The 19954-nt window shown below is 42.4% G+C and overlaps 1 protein-coding gene across 1 annotated transcript; it reads left to right on the top strand.

The window, feature by feature from the left end:
• The first annotated feature begins 120 nt into the window (after nt 1–120).
• heatr5b (HEAT repeat containing 5B) lies at nt 121–19855 on the top strand. The gene is made up of 36 exons (XM_061087117.1): nt 121–147; nt 1089–1251; nt 1335–1546; nt 2050–2158; nt 2313–2462; nt 2938–3109; nt 3198–3355; nt 3437–3686; nt 5610–5765; nt 6539–6789; nt 6944–7055; nt 7156–7308; nt 7397–7496; nt 7635–7744; nt 7838–8001; nt 8173–8348; nt 8496–8601; nt 8706–8896; nt 9124–9283; nt 9559–9748; nt 9995–10164; nt 10254–10398; nt 10499–10678; nt 10833–11087; nt 11616–11797; nt 11906–11974; nt 12931–13110; nt 13194–13434; nt 13678–13914; nt 14103–14230; nt 15103–15247; nt 15462–15734; nt 16087–16311; nt 17379–17530; nt 17674–17887; nt 18648–19855. The coding sequence occupies exons 2-36, from the start codon at nt 1126–1128 to the stop codon at nt 18953–18955; spliced, it is 6150 nt and encodes a 2049-aa protein (XP_060943100.1). The 5' UTR covers nt 121–147; nt 1089–1125; the 3' UTR covers nt 18956–19855.
• Nucleotides 19856–19954: the final 99 nt, after the last annotated feature.

Below are 19954 nucleotides of genomic sequence, written 5' to 3' on the forward strand. Positions count from 1 at the left end.
GCGAAATGGATGGACGTAATTTAACATAATTTATGATGTTTCAAATCTGCATTTTGTGCGTGTGAGTTAACTAGTTTCTGACCGGATTCACTTAAGTGCGACACCACCGACACTCGTCGCCATTCATCCTGGGTTGCCGAAGCACAGGTAGGATATACAGTTTGGTTTTGTGTGTCCTGTCTTTTAGGAAGATGTCGTTTGTGTGTTTTTTCCGAACATGTGGATGTGTTGAGATGTGACGTTGGCCAGTGGACACTGTGTTTGTGTGAGAATGTGTCTCCGGAGTTCAGCTTCCTCTTCATCGTAGCAGGAAGCTAGCTTAGCATGCTAACTAGCTCGCCTGTCAACAGCTGGAGGGAGGCAGATGTCAACACAGCTTCTCGGCTTGATTACTGTCAAAGCTACATTCTGTACGAGGAATAACCTCACGTTTAATATCATCTACGCCACGGACAGCTGCTGTCACTTTATCTTTACTTGTGTGTCTGCTTCAAACCTAATGAAGTCATTGCAAGGACGTCAAACGTCCACAGATCTTTAGTAAGGAAGTGCATCTGTGATATTTTATAGGTTGTAGCTAATGTGATTGAGGAGAGTGATGGGGGAGGGCTGGGCAATAAAATAATATCGATTATTATTGCAACATAGTTTGTATCAATAGTATTATAACACAGGTTGTGCAGGCATTTAATGGAGGATATTAGGGACATGGACTGTCTGTAATAATGGACAATAATAATGAGAATATTAGAGATATATATACTGTCTCTCATAATGGAGAATGAAATAGACATATGCTGTCTGTAATAATGGAGATGTAAGAGACATGTACTGTCTCTAATAATGGAGAATAATAGAAGCATTTACTGTGTGTAATAATGGACAATAATAGAGACATATACTGTGTCTAATAATGAATAATGATAATGATAATAATAAACCTTTACTGTCTCTTATGATGAGAATATTAGAGATTTATATACCGTCTCTAATAATGGAGAATAATAGAAACATGTTCTGTCTGTAATAATTGAGATTGAAAGAGACATGTACTGACAAGGCACATCCTCTAATATAACATTGCACAGGCGGGAGTGTACAGCGCTGTGTCGTCAGGTCCTCACCATGGAGCTAGCTCACAGTCTGCTGCTCAATGAAGAAGCCCTGGCCCAGATCACTGAAGCAAAGAGGCCTGTCTTCATCTTCGAATGGCTTCGCTTCTTGGATAAAGTGCTTGTGGCGGCAAATAGGGTAACCACTCAGAAATCATTGTTTTTTTGCTTAAGTTCAATCAGAAGCACTGTGTGACTTAATTGTTGGTGTTTTGCTGGTAGGTGGATGTGAAGGAGAAGCAGAAGAAGCTGGTGGAACAGCTGACGGGGTTGATCAGCAGCGCTCCAGGTCCGCCGACAAGAAAACTACTGTCCAAAAATCTCGCCACCCTCTACAGCATCGGCGACACGTTCACTGTTTTCCAGACTTTGGATAAATGCAATGAAATCATTAAAAGCAAAGATGACACACCCGCATACTTGCCAACAAAACTGTAAGATCCCATTTAATTGCAGTCGTGTGATTTTCCATTGGCCATTTTTTTTAGTACAGCCTTCTGTTTATTTGAGATATTTAGATATAAGCTGTTCAGAGCTGCTTTTAGAGTTTCAGGCATAGAATACTATCAGATTATTTCCAAGGGTATTAGGGTTAAGCCAAATGTTAATCTGCAGAATGACATGTTTGAAGAGGGGACTCAATGTACATGAGCAGATAGTCTTCTGTGTTTCAGTGGTAATGAGGCATCAGTGGTGTCCAACAGGGTTTTATTCATCATTCATCTGTACCGGCTGGTTTCCATACAGCTGTAGATGTAGGGTCATGGCCTCCTTACTAACCCCTAAACTACTGTGGTACCTCTGCAGTGTTTTAGTATAGGTGCATATGATTCTATAATATAATAATCTCATCTGATTTTTATTTCATTCCATTGTTTACCAATTAGTTAGAAGTGATCTGTGATGATTTGAATGCATACTGGATCTTTTCTTGCAGTGCTGCAGTGGCATGTGTTGGAGCTTTTTATGAGAAGATGGGGAGGATGCTGGGAAGCTCCTTTCCAGACACAATTAATAATCTTTTGAAGGCATTAAAGAGTGCAGAGGTGAGATACTTTAAGCAGTGCAAAATGGGAAAATTTAAGTTATCTTTTATTGCATTAATGTATTTGGTCAAATGGGATATTGGACTATAGGAAAAGTGATGTGAAATCAATTTAAATATTCTCCTTTACTTTACCTTTATTTTTTTTGTTCTAGTCCCAAGGCAGAGCAGAGATCCTCTTGAGCCTGCAGAAGGTGCTCAATGGGCTGGGTGGGGCTGCAACTTCATGTCACAGAGACATCTACAAGAATGCCCGCTCTCTACTCACAGACAGGTCCATGGCAGTACGCTGTATGATAGCAAAGGTTTGTTTCAATGGATTTCTAAATGATTTAAGAAATGCACTTTAGATTTAGCTGTGGTTTTTATTGTGTCCTATCCTGCTGAATGATTGTAAAGTTCCCTTGCAATGGTGGAGGATTCTTACAAAGCCTGAAAATAACATTATATACAGTAGTGTAATGTTGAGAGCTTATCTCCACCTAAAAACAGCGTGGTTTAAAAGACTGTACTTGGTGGTGCAGCACAAACACGTAGAGACCAGTGGATTTCCAGTGTTGAATGTTTCGGCAACCTTTAGGGTTTATCCCTGTAGTAGATTTGTAAAGCATACGCCATTAGGAGTACAAAAGTACTTTTCACTAATGTTTTTGCTGTGTCATTTATGTTGACCAAACCTAGATGTGTTTCGCAAAGACAATTTCCTCTTTCCTTATTTGCAAAAATTTGCAAAAAATGTCACTAAAATGTCTCCCATCTTTATTCTGCTCGTCTGATCAGTGCCTTCTGGAGCTGCAGAATGAGGCAGTCTTCATGTGGACCACAGAACTGGAGAATGTGGCCACGTTGTGTTTCAAGGCCCTGGAAGGATCAAACTATGGCGTCCGGGTCGCAGTGGCTAAACTGCTGGGGACAGTCATGGCTACTGCATTGTTGCCCAAACACGCAGCTGGTAGGTTAAAAGAGTTTCTGAGAGGTTCAAGTTAAGTTGTCTTGCTCACCACTTTTATTCTTCACGCTCTCAATCCTCTTTTCCTCAGTGATGCGACAGAATGTGAAGCGAGCCACTCTTGAGGAGGTGCTGGAACTCATGGCCACTGGATTTCTGCGTGGTGGATCTGGCTTCCTGAAGAGCGGCGGAGAGATGTTGAAGGGGGGAGGCTCTGTCAGCAGGGAGGTGCGGGTGGGCATCACACAGGTGAGCTGAATCCTCAAGAATAATTCGAGGCTGCATTGTCTGATTCAAACACCACATGTAGTCTTTCTTTATTCTCCTCAGGCCTACGTTGTGTTTGTGACCACACTTGGTGGCCAGTGGCTGGAGCGTAACTTTGCCACATTCCTGTCCCATGTCTTGGACCTAGTGTCCCACCCGCGGGCCACGCAGACACACGTGGAGGCGGTGTACTCACGCCGCTGTGTCTCCTTCATGCTTCATGCCACCCTGGGAGGTTTACTTGGAGAGAAGGCACAAATTGCAGCTGGCAAAGAAATCTGCCAAGCCATCAGCAAGCAAATGAGGGCTGTGGGTAAGGAGGATGGGGGGGAAATATCTCGGTTCAGAGCATTGCAGAGTAAGTACTCATCCATTATTATCATTTTTAATCCACCCTTCACTCAGTTTCATAAATTGTTGCATGGTTTTTGCTTGTGCTGTATACAGAGATGGGTTTTCCTTTCTGTCGTGTGCTGTGTGCGGAGATGGCTTTCCCTATTGGCTTCCCCTATTTCTGCTTTGTGTCTTACTCTCTGCTCTCGCTTCCTTTGGATCACTCTCTTCTTTCTCTACATCTATTTTTAACCACAGACAGCATCATAATGTCAATAATATAATCCACAGCCAGCTCAGCTTTAGAGTTATGCATGCTTGCATTGTTGCATAGCTTTCAGGGCTGTTTGCCTGTGAATTTTTATTCTGTTACTGCATTTCAACCGCTAAGGAGCTGATAACAAAACTCTCTCTGACTGTTGATGCGTTACCAGCTGATACCAGCAGAAAAAAATGCATGTGCCCTTACATTCACAGACACATAATAGGAATGAGCCATTTCCCCCCAACACAGCAACAATAATTCATATTTACTTCATATGTTTGTCCATCATATAGTTTTGTTTATTTTTGTTACAGTTTTTGCTCTACAACCACACATCAGTTTTATAATCACCTTGATGTCACTTAAAAGGGATGACTCTTACTCTGATTTGCTTTGCAACCTTTAAACTTTTGTAAAGTATTCTGATCCATAATATTTTACTTATTAATTGATTATTTATTCATTGATGTTGAGACAGAATTTGAAACAGATGTTGAATGTTGGTGTTCCTCAAGCAAGGTCCAGGGTACTTCCTTGTTCACTCTAGATTTTCCGCTTGTAGCTTTTCCAACTATCCGGATCTGTGACCCCCTTCAGGTCTGATGTTAACGTCCATCCTGAGTGACCCAATCACAAGTGGTTCATGTGTGAACGCACCCAAATCCATTCAGAATGTTTTCTGAGATTTGATTACTCAAACCACATTTGGAAGTAGTCTGGGACTTATGTGGCCACATTATTTTTTGCTGTGTGATATATAAAGGACAGCTGACGTCTCTGACCAACTACAGTTTCAACATATTTTTATGCTTGTCAGTGTCCATACCTCAGTTTGTTTGTAAATTAAATTTAATCGTTAGTATGATCGGGTATGAACAGTCAAGATAAACGCTCTCCACTTAAGATCGCTCAGGACAGATTTTAATACCAGTTATGAACAGGGCCTGTTAGACTAGATGAATGAAAAATGTTTCTGCCTAAAGTGGCTTCAGAGAAGTTTACAAGCCAAATGTGGAAGTGGGACGTCTTAGTCTATGTACCCTTCTGTAGCCTGAACTCACTTCCCAGTATCCCAAGTTCAGTTAATTTTCGTCAGTTCAAGAAGCCACTTTAAATCTCTACCTTAAGTCATTTAACCTACCTTTTCCTTACATGTGATGTGTCTTGACTTCTGCCAGCTCTGAGGATTTCAGTTATTGATAAATTGTCATCAAACGGCCTTATCAGCTATTTAATTTACATTTTGTATTTAAAGAAAATCCTCAGAGTTTTTGTCACATGTAACAGTGTCCTCTTCTGTATTTTAAATGAGTAGTTTTGTATTTGCTGAACTTTGCAGAGTGATTATGTGTGACAACAATGCATGGCCTAATGTGGTCAGTCAGCCCGTATTTAAAAGCTAAAGTATACTTAGTGGTAGAGGATGATAATTATCTTCTGAAACAAAGTCCTGTATTTCTGAGAAAACGTCTATCCCAGTTGCTTTTGATTGATGACCACCTTAACCATCAATGATGCACACAGTCTGACTTATGAATCAATAAGTTAACTAAAATTAAACACATGAATAACGTATGTACATTGTTGCCAGTTTTTTTTAAACGTTTTGTTTTCTCTCATTCATCCATTTTCTTCCAGAAGCCGTTGTGAATGACATCAGTGGAGAGAACAAGTCTGGGGCAGCCGACGTCTCTGCCAGCCAGCATGTTATGGTGTGTGCCCTGAAAGAACTTGGCAGTCTAGTCCAAAGCTTGAGTGCCACAGCTTCACCGCTCATCCAGGAGCCTTCTATAGGTGAGAGACATAAAATATTCAGTTGGACGTGCGTTTTAGTGCTCCTAAAGATCTATTTCTATTTATTTATTTTATAAACAAAAGCTGGATTTACATAGATCACAATCCTCCTAACTTTAATGAAAAATGACTCACTTAGACATCATGATATTAGCCAACATCTTCTGTAAATTTGTATGTGTTTTTAACATCCACCTTTTCTACTGAAATATTTTGAAGTGGAAATAAGCAACTCTCTGGCTTAAACTATCTGTGATTTCAAAACTGAGAAGTGTAGTTGTGATAGAAAAGCAACGTCATCTGCGCTTGTATTGATCTCCTGTGAGTTACTTTCACCATGTTATTCTCTTGGCCACCGGGATGCCGGTTTTCACATACAAATTACAGCTTTATTTCTGTCACAAAGGGATTATTGTCAACCAAAACAAGGAAGAGAGTAGACCTCTCCCCGTATACCTTCCGAGTTATATAAATGACAGATGGTGGAATAGCCAAATTTACAAAAACAGCTCAACATACACTCTCTTGTATAAGGTTCAAACTTTGTTTCTCTTCATTACCTCCAAAGTGGTGTTGAAAACTTCCTCAGGAGCCCGCTCCAGTACCTGCGTTCTTACCGGTGTCTTACTACTTGCAGCATCTTTATGACAGTGACCAAACAATAATGCCACCTCAAACCGCTACAGGCTCAAAAGTTGTCTTTTGTCTCTGTAGCTGACTCACATGAGTACAAATCTCGAGTCAGAAGTCATATTTCACATTCTTGTCCTTAGGACTTCTTGAGACTGTGACGTCAGTGCTGCTGCACCCAAGCATGGCAGCTCGTTTGGCGGCTGCTTGGTGCCTACGCTGTGTTGCCGTGGCTCTACCATATCAGTTGACCCCACTGCTGGACCGCTGCGCGGAGAGAATCAACAACTTGAAGAATTCCCCTGAAGCTGTGAGCGGCTACAGCTTTGCGATGGCTGCCCTGCTGGGAGGCATACACCAGTGTCCACTGGGTATCCCCCACTCCAAGGGCAAGGTGTGTAGCTTGTAATGGCTCTTAGATCAATTTCTGATCAACTCTTATGGGTTCCTACTTTGACAGGTCTTTACCCTGATGATTTCCTGTGCCTGCCTTACTGATTACCCTGTGTAGACTTAAAGATGAACTTGTCTGCATTTCTTTCTTGCAGTTGGTTGTGAGCATAGCTGAAGATCTATTGCGAACAGCTGCTCAGAACAGTCGACTGTCCCTGCAGCGTACACAGGCTGGATGGCTTCTGTTAGGGGCCCTCATGACTCTCGGTGAGTCTCGTATACATTACTTATCTCCTGGTTTTGATTTGTCAGATATATTGTCACCTTCGCCCCACCAACATAGTCACTACGTTGTGTTTGTGCCCAGGTCCCTCCCTTGTTCGCTATCACCTCCCTAAGATGCTGCTGCTGTGGAGGAATGTGTTTCCTCGCTCCCAGAAGGAGCTGGAGGCAGAAAAGGTCAGGGGAGACTCCTTCAGCTGGCAGGTCACCCTGGAGGGCCGAGCTGGAGCTCTTTGTGGTAAAGAAACATCTTCTTGTCCACCTTCAAAAGCTCTTTATTGTCACCAGACATTGCTCTGACAGACTCCTGTTCCTTTCGTCTGTAGCAATGCGTAGCTTTGTGGCCCACTGTCCCGAGCTGCTTACAGAAGATGTGATCCGGAGACTGATGACGCCTATTGAATGTGCGATGACCATGATGTCTCAGTGAGTGTGATGCTTCTAATAATTGTTTTGCCTTTGTCGCGGGATTTCAGGATTTGTAAACACTGTTCATTATATTATTTCTAGGTGATTGTTTTCTGATAATGTGTCTAAGTATTGTAATGTTTTTGCCTTTTTCAGTGTCCCTGCCATCATTAAGGTCCATGGTGCTCATCTGAAAGCAAGCGCAGCAATGGTGAGGCTCAGGTTGTATGACATCCTGGCTCTATTGCCTCCTAAGACCTATGAAGGTAAAAAAGTAACTTCTTTCTGCATTCCCCCCCCCCACAGAAGTTGAAAACATTTGTAAAAGGTGTTTTAAACCCTTTGTCCTTCTCATGTAGGCAGTTTCAATGCCCTCCTGAGGGAGCTGGTAGCTGAGTTCACTTTGACTGACAACTCGGCCAACACCACCACCTCTTTGCTGCGCTCTCTCTGTCACTATGACGACAGTGTGCTCATGGGCTCCTGGCTACAAGAGACTGACCACAAGTCCATCGAGGATCAGGTCAGTCAAAATCTCTAAATACATGTTGATTCTGTTTGTGTGTGTTCCCACAATCGACAAATATCCTGATTGGCTTGTAATTGGCAAAGAGAAATGATCGCCACTGTTATAATCTTATTACCTGTACAATGTTTGATACAGTAAAATTAACAAACCATTGTTTACAAACAGCTGCAGCCCAACAGTGCGTCTGGCAGCGGGGCTCTGGAACATGATCCCTCCTCCATCTACCTGCGTATCCCTGTAGGCGAGGCCATCCCAGGACCTCTTCCTCTGGGTGTGTCTGTCATCGATGCCTCCGTGGCTCTGTTTGGTGTGGTTTTCCCCCACGTCTCCTTCAAACACAGGTGAAGTAGTTTTATATTTATATTTGCAACATTAAGCACTATTCTTTTCTCATGTTTATTCTTTATTCATATTCACTACTGAACTGCAAAGAGTCTCTGCGGCATGTTTATTGAAATGAATCCCCTCCGACTTTGTGTATGATTCAGGCTGCAGATGCTAGACCACTTTGCAGAGTGTATAAAGCAGGCTAAAGGTATTCGACAGCAGGCAGTCCAACTGAACATCTTTACTGCAGTCCTTAGTGCCCTCAAGGTGGGAGAACTTGCTGTCTACTCTCGTAAGACGGGAGTATCATATTTCATTATTAAGTTAATATAGACAATGAGAGATAATGTGTTCTCTCTGCTCGACTGAAGGGTTTGGCCGAGAACAAGAGTACTCTGGGACCCGAGGAGGTGCGCAAATCAGCGCTGGCACTGGTAATGGGAGCTATGGACAATCCTAACCCCATTCTGCGCTGTGCTGCCGGAGAGGCCCTGGGCAGGATGGCTCAGGTGGTGGGAGAGGCTACATTCATCGCCAGAATGGCACAGACCAGCTTTGACAAGTAGGCATTTGACATTTGTATAATCTGTGTTATTTCTCCTGTTCAGATTAAGGGAGACTTAGTGAACTCATATTCATTATAATCAGTTACAGAAAATAACTGTTTTTGGAGGTCAAAGGTCTTCTCAGTAATAGTTTTAGTCATCGATTCTTACTCTCTCTTGAACTACCGCTCTGTCCTTGGCTTTAATCATAAGATCCATATCCTTCCTCCTCCTCCCTTTCCAGATTGAAGTCGGCCCGGGATGTAGTCTCAAGGACAGGCCATTCACTGGCTCTTGGCTGTCTGCATCGATATGTTGGAGGAATTGGCTCAGGCCAGCACTTAAAGACCAGTGTCAGTATCCTATTGGCTTTGGCCCAGGATGGGTCGTCTCATGAGGTCCAGGTACAGTGAAATACTCTGGAGGAATTTACTGTGTATTATAATTCACTCAGTGTTGACGGAAAATTGGAGAGTTGAGGCGGTTTAATAGATTTTTTGTCCCCTCGCTTCTTCTCATTAAACTGGAATATAGTTTGGTTTATTTGGATGTTGTTTTTTATATTGTATTTCATGTCTAATCATAATTTGATTTAAAAAAAACGTCAGGCTTTGTTTAAACATCTTTGCTTTAGACATTACTTATTCAAATCCTGTGAATGCTTTTCTTTTCTTGTCAGACATGGGCTCTACACTCTCTGGCTCTGATCGTCGACTCCAGTGGTCCCATGTACAGAGGCTACGTGGAACCCACTCTGTCCCTGGTGCTCACCCTGCTCCTCACCGTGCCGCCATCTCACACAGAGGTGCATCAGTGTTTGGGCCGCTGTCTGGGAGCTCTCATCACCACTGTTGGACCCGAACTACAGGGTAGTTATGGCAAAAACAAGACAAGAAATGTCCTTTGTAACACTCTGACTTTGACATTTAATTCAATAAATTCTTCAAGGGTCACTTCAATGTAATATGCCCTCCTCTGGCCAGCAGATAGCAGTGTCATCACTTTTAATCCACTACTGGCTAAAGAAGCAGAAGAGCAGATACACTGTGTATCCTCTAAGCGATAGTTTTTGTCTTTTTCTCCTAATCTGTGGCTAATCTGTGTCGCATTGCTAGGAAATGGAGCCACTATTTCGACCATCCGCTCATCCTGCCTGGTTGGTTGTGCCATAATGCAGGACCACTCTGACTCCCTAGTGCAGGCGGCTGCTATCTCGTGTCTGCAGCAGCTGCACATGTTCGCTCCTCGCCATGTCAACCTGTCCAGCCTGGTGCCCTGTCTCTGTGTAAGAGATAAGTTTCAGATTACAAGTTAGATTTATAGGTTGTCCTGATCATAATCATAATGTCATTCTTCGCTATGGGATCCCTGCAGGTGCACCTATGCAGCTCTCACCTGTTGCTGCGTCGTGCTGCTGTGGCCTGCCTGAGACAGCTTGCCCAGCGAGAGGCAGCAGAGGTCTGCGAGTATGCAATGAACCTTGCAAGGAGAGCAGGCGACAGCAAAGACAGTAGGATCAGTGAGTACAAATTGTAAACCCGAGGAGAGCCTTCTGTTCAGTCATTGTACTTCAGCGAGACCCTGTGACTCCTTCATTGTTGAATTTTCCCATGGTTCAGAGCTGAACATCACAGAGACCGGTCTGGAGGGTGTTCTGTTTGGCATGCTGGATCGTGAGACCGACAGGAAGCTGTGTTCTGATATCCATGATACACTAGGCCACATGCTGTCATCTCTTGCTGTGGAGAAGCTTTCTCATTGGCTGAAACTCTGTAAGGATGTCCTGGCAGCAACTACAGGTAAAACCAGAAAATCACAAAATATGGCACGTTACCATCTTCCTTCTCTCAGGAAATTGAGAATGAAAAAAAGTAAATATCACAAAGCAGAGGAAGAGAATAAGTCAAGTTTATTCTTGTAACGCATCCAACTGTTGTTCATGTCCCCTTTCAGAAGTAGCTGTAGTGGTTACATTCGAGGTGGAAAAGGATGAGGAGGACTCAGAGAAAAAGGACGAGATGGACGATGACACCATGTTCACAGGCCTGGGCGAAGATGACAAGTCCAAGCCCTCTGTGGCTCCACGCTGGGTGACGCGGGTCTTTGCTGCAGACTGCTTGTGCCGCATCATCCTGCTGTGTGAGAATGCAGACAAAGCGCATTTCGACCTGGCAACTGCCCGCTCTGCAAAAGCCAAGAACCCCAAAGGTACAATCCACCATGCTGCCGGAGCAGAGAAGCTCAGAGTTCCCTTAAGGATCTGTGATTGATTTATGCCTCCTGTGATCTTTTCTGATTCCAATTAAATTAATTTTTTGAATAGACAGTAAGTACATACTGAAGTTAAATTGCAGTTCTGGTAGCAGCTAAGCCAAATTTAGTAACTGGGATTCAGTTGATGGTTGGTCTGCAGGTTGGTGTGTCCAACTAATCCCAGCTAAAACTCAATTTGGCCTCAGTCTCAAGGTCGATATCTGGTTTATTTTGAATCACTGCAAGCACAAACTGACAAATGATTTGTTGTGCTAATCTGTATTTAATCTTCAGAGAGTCCACACAAAGTGGAAGGTGATTAAAGCGTACAGCAGACCTCAGAGGAGGCAAAATGTGAACCTAATAACAGTGACCAGGAAATATTGAAATGCACAGAATAAATAGTAATAAATTCGGTTTTCTGATGATTAGATATGAATTTCTATATCTCACACAGCCCTTTTGGTTTTTCCTCCCATCCAGGAGATCTGTTGGTTCTCCATTTGTCTGACCTCATCCGCATGGCCTTCATGGCAGCAACGGACCACAGTAACCAGCTTAGAATGGCTGGCCTGCAGGCCTTGGAGGACATCATTAAAAAGTTTGCATCAGTACCGGAGCCAGAGTTCCCAGGGCACGTTATCCTGGAACAATACCAGGCCAATGTGAGTCCCAAACAAATCAAATTGCATTACGACACAAAAGTGATGAATTGAAGGTGACACCGAAAATGACGAACAAATTAACTCTTACCAATCGTGTTGTGCATTTAGGTCGGAGCTGCCCTCAGACCTGCATTTTCACCTGACACACCGTCTGATATAACAGCTAAGGCATGCCAGGTAAGACACAAACAATATGAAAAAGAAAAAGAACAACTATGTTTGACATTTCTCACTAATATTCTTTCAAAAGAAAAAACCTTGTCTGACCTGTTCACTTAGAAATGCAGACCAATGCCAATCACATCCAGCAACTTCCCTACAGAGCAACTGCTCTTACATATACACATATTTTGAAGTTTCAGTAGCAAAGCAGCTGTATATTTTCTCTGCACAGTGAGTCATCATCCACGCAGAACCCATCACTGTCAGATTATCTGCCTCAATGCGCTTTGACTTATTTGACTGATGTGAAAAATTAGTGACGGGGAAAAAAACAAACATGCCTGTCAGCAGTATAATTAAAAAACCCTTTGTGACATTGCCCTTTCTGTCTGTCTTGGAGTCTGTGCCGGTTAAAACAATTTTTTCATCTTTGAATTCAGGATTTCTGTTTTCTTTATTGAATGATTGACTCAAAGAAACAGTAAAAAGGAAAATAAATATCAATTATACATTTTATCCCAAAGTTGTTAAAATATGTTCTTATATTATGGAACTGCAGGATCACATCACATGACTTGCAGAGAAATACGACTACAGTTTGGATGAGCAAATATGTGGCAAGGCGTCCAAATACATTTACATCATAATATATTGGTATCTCTCCTGAAAGAAAAGCCTGCTCAGACTCCTGCCCTTGGGCGCATTACACTAATTACAACTCTCCTCGATCTGCAGTCTTGTGAATCTGTACTTGCTCTAGCCTTACATGTCAGTCCTATAACCGTTCCTTGTCACCCCCACCTACCTCATTGGCACGTATGATGGATAATCAACCTTCAGTGCTCTGTTATGTAACACAGGTTTTTAATTTTTCTGATGAGTTGGAAGAGAAATAATAGCTAAAAGGTCTTAAAGTCAATTGATCATGTGATATATATATATATTACCTTGAACCCTCTATGTGTCTACAGGTGTGTAGCGCATGGATTGGAAGTGGTGTGGTAAGTGACCTTAATGACCTTCGGCGAGTCCACAACCTGCTCGTGTCATCGCTTGACAAGGTACAGGCTGGGAAGGGCTCATCCAGTCAGCTGTACAGTGAAAGTGCCACCACCATGGAGAAACTGGCTGTGCTGAAGGCGTGGGCTGAGGTGAGACTGAAGACCCTGATCATTTGTTTAATTGTACATGATTTGCAGAATACATCTGACTGTACATACTGGTTGTCTCTCAGGTGTATGTGGTGGCGATGAAGATCAAAAAAGAGGCGGAGTCTAAGCCTGCCAAGCCGGTGCGAAGTGTAGAGGATGACGAGGATGATGAGGATGTGGGTGCAAACGTTCTTCCGCCCGACAGTCTCATCATCTTGGTGCAGCCAGAGCTGCCGTCGCTGAGCCGCCTGTGGCTGGCCATGCTGCGAGACTACGCTCTGCTCACCCTGCCTGCCGAGTTCTCCAGTCAGCTGCCCCCTGACGGTACAGGACATATTTTGACAGCCAAATATTGAAACTTGTTTTTGTCATATGTTTGAACACAAGTACTTGAGATAATGCAGACTTGTTTTGTTTCTTATAGAACATGGAGATGATATCCGATATTTGAGTTCTTATCTCTACTTTTGTTCCCATAAAAGGATATAATATATTCTCCAGTGAACATGCATTGTCAAGTAATTTAATTTAAAATAATTTTTACTTCAATTGTGTGTCTGTTTTAAGGTGGAGCATTTTATACACCCGAGACTATAGACACAGCAAGGGTCCACTACCGCAGCTCTTGGGCCCCGGTCCTGCATGCTGTGGCCCTTTGGCTGAGCAGCACTGGGTTTGGAGCTGGTGAAGAGAAAGAAGAAGCCCCTTCAGCTCCTTACAAGACTCCTAACTTCCCTCAAGACGCCCTCTCCGCTACAAAGACCTTTGAGGAGTCCGTCAATGACAAGATGCATCTAATGTTGGGTAAAGAGACATACAGGCATCGTCTATAGTGTAGAGCTTTTAGAGTAATTTGCTCCTGATATTCTCATATTTAAAACAAGCAAACGGGAACTGCTTTCAGTCGTGGACCCACCTTGCATCATTGAAGTGGATGAGAGGAAGAAATGGCATGAAAACATCCTAAGTGCTTTTTGTTTTCTGTCTCTCAGGTGTCAGTATAGAGTTTCTTTGCTTTCCCCGGCCTGAGGAGCCCATTGAGCATGTGACGTCTTGTCTCTGGGCACTTTGCACTCTGCTAGAATCTCCTTGTGCTAAGACCCACATCGCTGAGGATCAGGTAAACACACAAGTCAAAGTGCAGACATGACGGTGTAAGGAAGAATGGGATGGAGAAAGATGTGCACTGCTTTTACTGCTAGAATTTTAATTTTGTTAAAATTTAATACAACATTAAACATTAAGTGTAGTTTTCAATCAAATTTATACAAAAATATTAAAGCTACAATTCCTGATGCTATTTTTAGCAAAACATATATTAGCTAATTTGGATTTTGAAAGCTGTCTCTTAAAATAGTTCACAATTTAAAATCAGGATGACTTTTTCCCAGTGTGCTGGCACTATGTTCTCAAAGCATCACACAAAAAACAGTAGATTTAATGATGGCATTTTTTATTTTCACCTTGCAGTAGTTATCTCATTGGTTTAGATCGAGTGTTATATTTACTAGTAACTGGTCACCTCCCCAATACAAATATCTGATAAAGATGATATGGTCATGTGATGTTTACTGACCTTAAAAGTTTACATGGATCCCTTCATTGCGCCTTCAAAAGACCCACATGGTTGTGACCTGTAAATTCACAAGAAAAACAAGTTTGTATTTCTCTGCTTCACTTGCTGGAGCCTTTGAAATGGGACAGGAGTTGCCGGCCCGGCCATATGACGTATTTGGCCAATAAGCATGGGCTTGGAGTGTGAAAGTGAGGCTCCAGCTCCTCAAGTGGGACACAGCTTGTGTCTGTGTTAAGTCTTTCATGTCTCTGTATAAAACTTGGCCACTGGCTTACAACAGCCTGTGAAATGAGCCATAACAGATTTTGTGTCAGACGTTTCCCTTCAGAAGTTCAACACATTCCCTCTCTGAGTTTTAGTGTTCTCATCCCCAGTGTTACGCAGCATATTTAATGTGAGTCTGATATATGTTGCAGCTACTGGCAGTGGAGCTCCTCAACGTGCTCCACAGGTTGCTGTTGACCCGGGACCCTCTAGCCATCCAGCTGCAGGTCACTGCCGTTGTACAGGAGACCATCAGGGCTGCACAGGACCACCTGCAGAGACAGAAGAACAGCAAAGGTCAGCAATTTACATAGTCTACATGATATTACACAGCATTACTCTTAAATACTGCTATATTCACTAACTCATTGTGTTGCGTTGTTCCATCTAAACCATAACTAAACAAAAGGGTGTTAGTATCAATATCAAGTGGGAAGATGCGTTTTTTAAAATTCATAATAAAGTATTGTAGCTTTTTGATCAAGTGAGGTCCGTGTGTTATTTTACTCAGGCAAAGAGGAAGAAGGCGAGAAAGACTCTCAGCCGGGCCTTGGAGAAGGAGGAGACACAGGGGAGCTCGTCCCCGGCAAGTCTTTAGTGTTTGCGGCAATGGAGCTGCTCGTGTTCATCCTGGTCCGCCACTTACCACAGCTTAATACACGTGTGAGGGAGTCGCCCAGCCACGCGCCACTCAGACCTCAGCGGCTACCCGAAGAAAGTGCACGCCTTGTGGCCAACACAGTCGCCATCTTGGCAGAACTGCCCTCACTCTGCTCTCCTGCTGGTGAGGCCCGAGACGAAGTTCAGCCACACACTCACTCCACGCAAAATATGCAAGAAAGATCTTTTCTTGCACAATAACGACCAAGTCTGCCCCAGCTTTGATCACCTTTTCAGAGGCAATTTGCCTCCATATTCTGCTTGATGCTGATTTGTTTTCGTTAATGATAAATTATACTCACTAAAAGGTCTAATTCTGCTGTCGATTATTTTTGCTTTACTCTAAGATGTTAGAATAAACTTTATAAACCGTTATATGAATTTGTATGTGAACAAGACTTAAGTTTTTGAATATTATTAACAGCAATGTGCGGCACGCTGTGAAATGATTTTCTCATATTTTTTGGCCTATACAGGAAGCATGACTATCTTACCTACAGTGCTCTTTCTAATCACTGGGGTGCTGAGGGAAACTGCTGTTAAGACTTCTGACAGTTCGGTTCCTGTGACCGTGTCAGCTGCCCTGCAGGGCATCAAGACCATCATCACCTCGCCACTGGCCCAGGCAGAGAGTATTCAGACACAGTGGCCCTGCCTTGTGAGGAGCAGCTTGGCATCTGTGCTCGAGTCCTCACAGCCAGGTAAAAAAATTAAGCTTCTATTCAACTGGTCAAAAAATGTATAAAATACCCACTCACATCTGGCCTTTGCTTGCAATGGGGATGGATACAATCAGCATTCACTATCGGGTGAATTGACTTTGCAGCGGCATGAGTTTCAATCTGCCAATTTTGTTGAGAAAGAAGTAGGGGTGTAACGTTACACAAAAGTCACGGTTCGCTGCGTACCTCGGTTTTGAGGTCACGGTACCGTACGTTTTCGTAGACATTGCACTGTAACTGTTTTGTATGATCATTATTAAATATATGTATTTTAATTTTTGTATTATTATTATTGCCCCGCTGGCACTAAAAAGATCTCCACTGTGGGAATGCCAGGGATAGAGGTTTATAAAGGGCTGGTATCATGTGACTTGCTGGTTGAAATGCGGACGAGAGGGAACTTTGTAACAGGGCTTGATTACTTTCAATGTGTGTCTGAACCCTGAGTTCAGAAAACAGTCGCGTTTCCGCTGTTATAAAAACACCTATGTTGCTTGTTATTGCTTTGACAGGGTCTGAATTATTTGCAAGTGATAGCTTTAATGCCGCAGGGAGCTGCGTTTTGCACTGAACTAGTTTTTTCCTTGACCCAGTAATGTCACCCCTGTGATGCGTTTTCAAACGAGTTGGCACGTTCCATGTGCTACCAGCTACGTATCCGACGGCGGTTGCGCAATGTCGGCTTTTATACGATCCACTCGTCTTAATCCGTCGTCATTATAGACTGTGAAGCTGAAGTGTTCCCACACAGCAGAGGGAGGTCTTCACACTCCTGTTTGTCTGTGGTTGCTATGACCACGAGTCTACAGCACATCCGGTCCAATGCTAAAGTTGCCCTTTGAGATGGATTCGCTGCATTCTTCAATCTAAAGGTCCGTACCGGAAATTTAAGGTTTGGATACATGTACCATTACACCCCTAGAAAGAAGTGTAAGATGTGGATGTTTGACTGTGACCTCTGGCCTTTCTGTGGAGGAGGCAAGGAGCATAAATAAGAATTGCATCATTATTCACCTATGGAAATACTTGTTTGTTTTCTTCTGTAGATGAGTCCAGACCTGACATGGATGAGATCAGTATGTTGACAGCAATTACCCTCTTCCTGCTGTCTGCCAGCGGTGAACTTGTAGGAGTGACAGTCCTGCAGAAGGGCTGCATGGAGAGCTTCCGAAATGGCCTGAACTCAAGTGATCCAGGGGTGAGCACGGTGTATAGAAATGAGAGTGAACTAGACTGAGAATCTTAATTTAGACTAATTTCCATCTAACAAAAAAAGGTATTTTGGACTTTCCAGATGTGTGCAGCAAATGTCAATAAGTGATCTAATTATTTTTGCAACAGGTTCAAGCCCGGTGTTACCAGCTGCTCTTGTCAGTGTTCCAGCACTCCAGCCGCGCCCTGTCTACACCGTACATTCATGCTCTGGCTCCACTCATGGTGGAGAAGCTGAAGGCAGTGGAGCGCAGTCGGCCGGGGACTGTTGCCGAGCTGCATGCCGTGCAGGAGGGCATCAGGGTCCTGGAGAATCTGGTTAGCATGGGTGAAGAGCAGAACCGTAAGTGTGCCTCTGTCTAATGGACCCCTGAAGAACCTTACATGTTCCATTAAAGTGTTTGGCTCCATTAAAGTAGGTCTCTCAAAGTATGTAGCTCAGTGCCTTTGGATGTGAGCTCCTAAAGATCAGAAAAATATTGCATTACATGCTCAATTTAGAAGTCTTTACTGCTTCACTCACTGTCAATATTGATTTCAACAGAATGCTAAATTAGATATTCAGTATTATCTCTTTAATCACTGACAGATCTAGGATTTTTCTAAATCATAGGCCATGAAGTCACCTGACTTTACAAAGAGGGGCTAATTATATGTCCAACATGCACTATTCCTGATTCAGTAACTTAGGGGGCAAATCAGATAATTAGTTAGACCACCCCTGTATTCAATTAAGTGTATTTTTAAGTTATTTTGTTTCTGATTTTTCTCTTTATTTTATTGATTTAATTCATTAAGCTGTGGTGGAATTTAGTTTATTCTATGTTTGATGAGTTTCTTTAAAGTGTTTGTTTTAGAGTTTTATTTTACGTAGGACTACAACTAATTATTATTTAAATGACAAATTCTTGTTGTCTTTATTTTCTTTCACAAACTATCAGTGAATAATAACATATTTCCATCTCATCAGAGAAACAACTAATAATGTTTGATCATTTAACCTTGAGAATTTGGTTTAATGATTTTTTGATTACAGAAAAAGTTCCTGTTCCGTTGCACACTCAATCACCTAATTCACTTTTTTTAATGTCCATTGTTTTTAGGTGTGCAGTTGCTGGCTCTTCTTGTGCCAACTCTCATCTCCTATCTTCTGGATGATAACGCAATCTCCTCTGAGACCCAAATCTCCAGAGGCCTGCATGAGTTTGCCCTTCAGAACCTAATGCGGATTGGACCCCTCTATCCAGCTGCATTCAAGATAGTTATTGGTGCAGCACCTGAGCTTAAAAGTCGTCTGGAATCTGCTATACGCGCCAACCAGGCCAGCAACAAAGCCAAAGCTGCAGCCAGACTAGCGCAGCCAGCTGTGCAGGCTGCACCAACCATCAAACTAAAGACGAGCTTCTTCTGAACAACCCTGAGAACGCACTGCGCACTCCCACAGCCTAATTTTATTTTGTCGTCTTTGATTTATTTACTGTGTTTTCTGTCAACAGAGTACCACATGTCTGTAACTACATTTTCTTAAATGTATTTATTTATCCCATCTTTGTTTTTGATGAGTGGGAACTCTTTTTGAAGTCAAGAAGGCAATTGTATAAATATCATTAAAAAGCCTTTGAATGTTCATTTAAAAAAAAATCACTTTAAAATCTGAAGGAAATATTGATTGTGTGAATGAATGTTACATCTCTGGACTTGAGGCCCATTATTAAAGGGACACACTTTTTTATTAGTTTTTTCCCCCCCTGATCTTATTTTTATCTGGACATCATCTCTCATTGTCCAGATGTTTACTGTGCTATTTCTCAATGCGACCTTTCCTCACCATGAGCATGGCAGATATTTAATTCTACTCATGTGTTTCTTTAATGGCACTGGTTTAGTTTACGATCTCAGGATCTGCTGATTGTTACCAATCCGTTTTTTTTATCCTTCTTTCTTTTGGTCTGAATCGGTGCTTTACTCTTAAACGATGTTAACATTCCTACCACGTATTCTTAAATGGTAACATATTAAAATTTTTAGATTTTGAATTGTTTTTAGTAAGAAATTGCTATTCTCCTAGAGATAATGATAATGGCTCTGCTGTTTATTGGAGGAATGTTGCGTTTAATTGTAGCACTACATATCATATTTATTATTTTTTTGGGGGGGCTTTTAGATTTCAATGAAGTCCACACATAATTTCAAAAGCAGTCTTATGTATGTGTGACAGCCACATGAACACATTGGTGGACTTGTTGAAAATGCCCTTTGTAATATTGCGCTGTCATTTCTTTGAAATGTGAATAAAGTTGCTTTGACCTCACTCTGCTGTTGACTGTAGTCTTTGCGCATAATGTGCCTGACCCAGTCTTATGAATAATTATCATCTGTAACAGAATGAGGGGGTTGTCTGGTTGAAATA

Source organism: Limanda limanda, chromosome 15 (assembly GCF_963576545.1).
Source record: "Limanda limanda chromosome 15, fLimLim1.1, whole genome shotgun sequence".
Lineage (NCBI taxonomy): Eukaryota > Metazoa > Chordata > Actinopteri > Pleuronectiformes > Pleuronectidae > Limanda > Limanda limanda.